This window comes from Macadamia integrifolia, unplaced genomic scaffold (assembly GCF_013358625.1).
Source record: "Macadamia integrifolia cultivar HAES 741 unplaced genomic scaffold, SCU_Mint_v3 scaffold1081, whole genome shotgun sequence".
NCBI lineage: Eukaryota > Viridiplantae > Streptophyta > Magnoliopsida > Proteales > Proteaceae > Macadamia > Macadamia integrifolia.
In genome coordinates, this window is record NW_024868079.1 from 227,961 (window position 1) to 233,814 (window position 5,854).

General features: G+C 42.8%; 1 protein-coding gene across 1 annotated transcript; it reads right to left on the reverse strand.

Annotated features, from left to right (window-relative positions):
* Window positions 1–827: 827 nt before the first annotated feature.
* On the reverse strand, window positions 828–2,102 carry LOC122062664. Its single transcript, XM_042626308.1, has one exon. It carries the CDS (start codon window positions 2,100–2,102, stop codon window positions 828–830), a length of 1,275 nt encoding a protein of 424 aa, XP_042482242.1.
* Between the last annotated feature and the right edge of the window lie 3,752 nt (window positions 2,103–5,854).

The following is a 5,854-nucleotide window of genomic DNA, read 5'->3' on the forward strand; positions in this document are numbered from 1 at the left end:
CTGGATGGATGGTGGACACGTGTGCGTGTCCATGTCGCCAGCCTTCAAGTGAGTGGAGGCGGGGTGTGACAGAGCGTAGTTCATGCCTCAAAGGCAGTTTTCCTTCATTGCATTCCCCTTTTTTCTTTTTTTGAATGCAAAGGCTAAACATAATACTTTTTAAGCTAATCTAAGTTGGTCAGGTACTACAGTTCTTGACCATCAAGATCTACAAGGCGTATTGCCTTCCCTGGGAGGATTTCCTTCACCACAAAAGGGCCACTCCTGTTTGGCCTAAACTTGCCCCTTGGGTCATGAATGGGTGCTCTCTACTCCTTTAAAACCAAATCTCCAACTTTCAAGGAACGTGGGTGGACTTTTTTGTTGAAAGCCCTTGCAACTCGCAGTTGATACTTCTTCATATTGTCCATTGCCTTCATCCTTTTTTCATCAATGAGGTTCAACTCCTCGTACCTTGAATTGAGCCAATCCGCTTCAAGAATCTAACTCTCCATGAGGATTCTATTAGAGGGGACCTCTAGCTCAACCGGGAGGACTCCTTCCATCCCATATACTAAAGAGTACGGAGTTGTCACAGTTAGAGTTCTAATAGAAGTCCGATAAGCCCATAAGGCATAAGGTAATTAGTTAGCCCAATCATTGCTCCTATCAGCCATCTTCTGGAGTATGACCTTCATGTTTTTGTTTGCCACTTCAACCGCTCCATTGGTTTAAGGGCGATAAGGAGAAGACCTGTGCCTTGCAATCCTGAATTGGTCACACAACTCCTGTGCCTTGCCCCTAAAATGTTGACCTTGGTCAAAAATCACCTCATAGGGCATCCCATGTCAGCAAATGATATGTTCTTGCAAAAATTTTGCTACCTTTGCTGCTGTGAGTTTTGCGTATGACTGAGTCTCTACCCATTTGGTGAAGTATTCAATAGCTTCCAACACAAACTCATGCCCGTTCGAAGCTTTGGGGTTAATTTTTCCGTTCACATCGATACCCCAAGTGGAAAAAGGCCACGGAGAACTCAGCGTGTGCAATTCTGTTGGGGGCACATGGATGTGGATGGAAAAAATCTGACATTGATGGCACTTCTTCACAAATTCTATACAATCGGCTTCTAGTGTATTCCAAAAATACCCTAAGTGGAGAATTTTCTTAGCCAACATACAGGCATTCATGTGAGGGCCACAAATTCCCTGATGTACTTGCTCCAAGATTGTTTGTGATTGATCTTCATCCACGCACACCAGTTGTACACCATCAAAAGATCGTTTGTATAAAATATCTTCGTGTAATATGAATTGGGTGGCATAACGCCTCAGGAACCTTTTATCTCCTTGGGTAGCATCTGCAGGGTACTTCCCCTCTCTGATAAAATCCACAATATGGGCAAACCAAGGCCTACCATCTACTGTCAGGGCATTGACGAAGCCTTGATGTGAAGGATGATCTCTCCGATCTATAATGAATGGTTGTATTTGCTCACCAGGACCAAAATCAACCATCGATGCGAGAGTAGCCAAAGCATCAACAAACCTGTTATTGTCCCTCTGGAAATAGTCAAAAGTAATTTCTGTGAACTGCTTCATTAGAGACTCTACACACCCTTGGTATGGTTTTAACTTTTCCTCCTTTGTTTTCCACTTACCTTGGACTTGGTATATGACAATCGACGAATCTCCGTATACTTCCAATCTTTTGACCCCAATAGAGATGGCTGCTTTCAATCCCATGAGGCAAGCTTTATACTCGACCATGTTGTTGGTGCACTCAAAGTCCAACCTATATGCCATGGGCATGTTCAACCTTTCAGGAGTTATAAGTAGAACTCCAGCTCCACAATCTTTGTGATTGGCGGCTCCATCAAAGAAAGTTTTCCAAATGCCAACCTCATCTTCAACCTCAATAGAAACTACATCTTCATCTAGAAATATGTCATTCAAAGGCCTTGTATCAACAACTGGATGTGTGGATAGGTGTTCAGCGATGACACTACCCTTGATGGACTTCTGGGTGATATACACAATGTTGAACTCCGCTAAGAGCAATAACCAACGTGCCAATCTGCCCATCAACGCGGGTTTCTCAAAAAGATACTTGATGGGATCCATTCTGGATACCAAAAAGACTGAATAGGTCAACATGTAATGTCTCAACCTCCTTGTTGCCCAAACCAAAGCTGCACAAGTCTTCTCCAGGGTTGTGTACCTTGTCTCATAGTCTGTGAACTTCTTACTAAGGCAATAAATTGCTTGCTCTGTATGCTCATCTGGACCATGCTGAGCCACCATCGATCCCATGGAGGTTTCTAATACAGAGAGTTACAACAACAATGGCCTTCTTGGAGTAGGGGGAATGAGGATTAGTGGGTTTACCAGGTAGCTCTTGATGTGATCAAAAGCCAATTGGCATTAAGGATTCCACCTCTTAGGTTGATCCTTTTTCAGTAATTTGAAGATCGGTTCACATATGACTGTCAGTTGAGAAATGAATGGACTAATGTATTGGATCCTTCCTAAAAACCCTCGAATTTCCTTCTCCATTTGAGGAGGTGACATTTCTGTTATCGCTTTGATTTTGGATAGGTCAATCTCAATGCCTCTCTCACTTACCATGAACCCTAAAAGCATACCACCTGTCACCCCAAATACACATTTTTGTGGGTTTAGTCTTAGTTTGAACTCCTTGATCCTCTCAAAGAAAACCCTCAAAGCCTTAAAGTGCCCTTCTCGATTAATCGACTTGACAATCATGTCATCTACATACACCTCCACTTCTTTGTGTATCAAATCATGCAAGATAGTGGTGGCAGCCCTTTAGTAGGTAGCACCGGCATTCTTCAAACCAAAAGCATCATCCTGTAACTATAAGTGCCCCAATCCGTAGTGAAAGAAGTCTTGTCTTTATCTTTGAGATTCATTTGGATCTGATTGTAACCAGAAAACCCATCCATGAATGATAGAAGCGCATGCCCCGTAGTATTATCCACTAAAAGATCGATGTGGGGTAAGGGAAAATTATCTTTCAGGCTCGCCCTATTAATGTCCCTATAATCCACACATACCCTGATCCGACAATCCTTTTTTGGTACAACTACGACATTTTCCAACCATTCAGTATACCTCGTTACCTCAATGAACCCTACACTGAGTTGCTTGGCAATCTCCTCTTTTACAATCAAAGCCCAATCCGGACGCATGCACCAAATCTTTTGTTGGAAGGGCTTTGCATCAGAGAAAAGCGGGAGATCATGTTGAACTATGCTGGCATCAATACCGGGCATATCAGCGTATGACTAAGCAAACACCTCCTCAAATTCTTTTAAGAGCTCGATTAATTGGGTTGTCTCTTGCTCATCAAGGGACATGCCAAGTCTAACCTCCCAGAGATCATGCTCTAACCCCAAATTTATCAGTCTGAAATCCTCACAGACAGGTTTGGCCTTCTTTTCTTTTAAAGATTTTAATGATTTGAGAAATTCAGGCGATGGATCATCGCAACATTCATCATCAGGAGATGGAGGGGATAGGGAAGAGGAAGAAGCAATATACTCGGAAGAATTCATTTCATTAATAACTGGGACAATTACATCAGACTTAGCTCCGATCGGAATCGACACTGCATAAGTGGAAATACCTTTTTCGATATGGAGAGAAACAGAAGGAGAAACAACTAGTGGACTGCCCACAAACTTAAAGGACTTAGGCCCAGACATGGCCAACTCTTCAGGTAAAAATTTCAGCTCCTCAGGGTAAACAAACTCATCCAAACAGCTCCAGTTAGGAATGATGCCCTCAGCACGATGAATCAACAAGTGGGGTGAAGGTGTCTCAGATTCATTGGTCCCACCAATCATCATAATCTCCTCATTGAAGAGACCGCTAACATCTAGGTCTTCCTTTGTGTGTCCCTATTGGACCTGTTCAAACTGCTTCAGTGAGTAATGTTCTAACTCTGCCCAATCAATCGCGCAATCAAAGAAGATCTCAAAGCCTGGTAGCCTCTCCCCTGAAAACACATCTAACCATGGTTCTGGGAATCCGCAATAGAAGAAATCCTGCCCTTCTTTGATGAAATAACAATTCAGAGTTTTGAAATAGGGAGTCACATTGACGGTCTTAGATCCTTCTTCCATGTTGTTCCACTTCGAAACCTTGACTAGCCCAACCTTGATGGTCTTGTTCTGCTGATAACCTGCCTCTGTTGCCTTTCCTTCAAAACTTTTCCCGTTGCTAAGCATATGGATCAAATTCTTCCCGTCATTCTTGTATTTCAACCCTTCATATCTCTCAAAATTTCTGTCATATTTTTGCTTCTTGGCTGCTATCTTTTGTTGGTCCTCCTCTGTCATAACATAACCAAGACCAAAGCGTTGTGTGTTCACATTTAGAGATAAAATATCTAGGTCACCCTGTTGTCGCACCCCAAGGCACATGCCTGGAAAATACTTCATTTTAAGAAGCATGTTGGTTACTCCGGGGTTGGTGATGTTAAACTCTGTCAAAGCAAATCTCTCTCCCGGGGAACTAGGCCCCAAAGTTGCATTGATATTGCCCAACTCAAAACCTCCCAAACGTACTTCAGATGTCTCATCATTGTTATTTTCCCCCACATCAATGGATGCCATCATGCTGACCAAGTCAGGATCTGCCAAGATAGTGATCACCTGCTCTTTGAACACAAATTTTATCTTTTGGTGAAGGGAAGAGGAAACTGCCCCAGCCTTGTGCAACCATGGACGGCCTAAAATCATATTGAAAGATGCAGGAATATCGATAACTTGGAAGTCTACCTCAAATTCTACCGGTCCAACTACTATCACCACAGTGAAAATTCCCAACACGCTCCTCCTAGTGTTGTCATAAGCTCGAACACATTGACTAGATGGCTTCATATCGGCTTCATCAAATCCCAAATGTTTAAAGGTCCTGAGAGGGAAAACATTCAACGCCGACCCATTGTCTAGCAATACTTGGGGAATTCTACATCCTCTCCAATCAATGGTTATGTGTAAAGCCCTTGTGTGGTTCGAACCTTCAAGAGGGAGATCAGCATCTACAAACATCAATGAGTTCACTGCATACGTGGCTCCTTCTAGGCTTGCTAGTTGTGCTGGATCAATCCCAATTGGAACTTGGATGCTTGCCAGAGATTTCAACACTGCTTCCCTGTGGGTAGGAGAGGCCATGAGCAAGCCCCAAATAGATATATTTTCTTGGGTCTTCTGCAACTGTCTCAATACTTGATTCTCCAGTTCAATCAACTTATTGTTCAATCACTGATCTTTTGGCTTTGCTGGTGGTTCTGTGAGTCCTGCTACCTTGTAGTTCTTCCCACTTCGAGTTTCTGCTATTATCTCACCCAAAATGTAGATCTCTACCTCGTCGTCAGACTCTAAAAACCTTTGCTTTGCCTACAACCCTTCCTCAAGGATAATGATATCATAATCCTCATTGGCTTCAAGTTTGACTGCATTTAGCTCCAAACCAAGATTTGGTGTGTAAGTCTCAAAATCAGATTCATCATACAGGCCATTGATCTCATCTTCCTTCAACTCTGACTCTACAGGCTCTTTTAAACTAGAAGTGACAATATCAGCCAGAAGGGGGAAAGTAAATCCGCTAAGATCTCCAACGTTGGTCACCTCTACTTGGCTACTCTTCATTGATAGAAAAAAGATAAGGGAAGTCGGGTCAAAATTTCCTAAATCTTTCTGCAAGGCGTTAATTGTTCGATGTTGAGGAAGGGGATTTGTGGCAACATTGGGTCATTTGACCCAAATTTCAAACTTCTTTGCATCAAGCAGATCTTGGATTACCTCCTGCAACTTGTAACATCTATCTGTTGCGTGACCTTGCTGAGA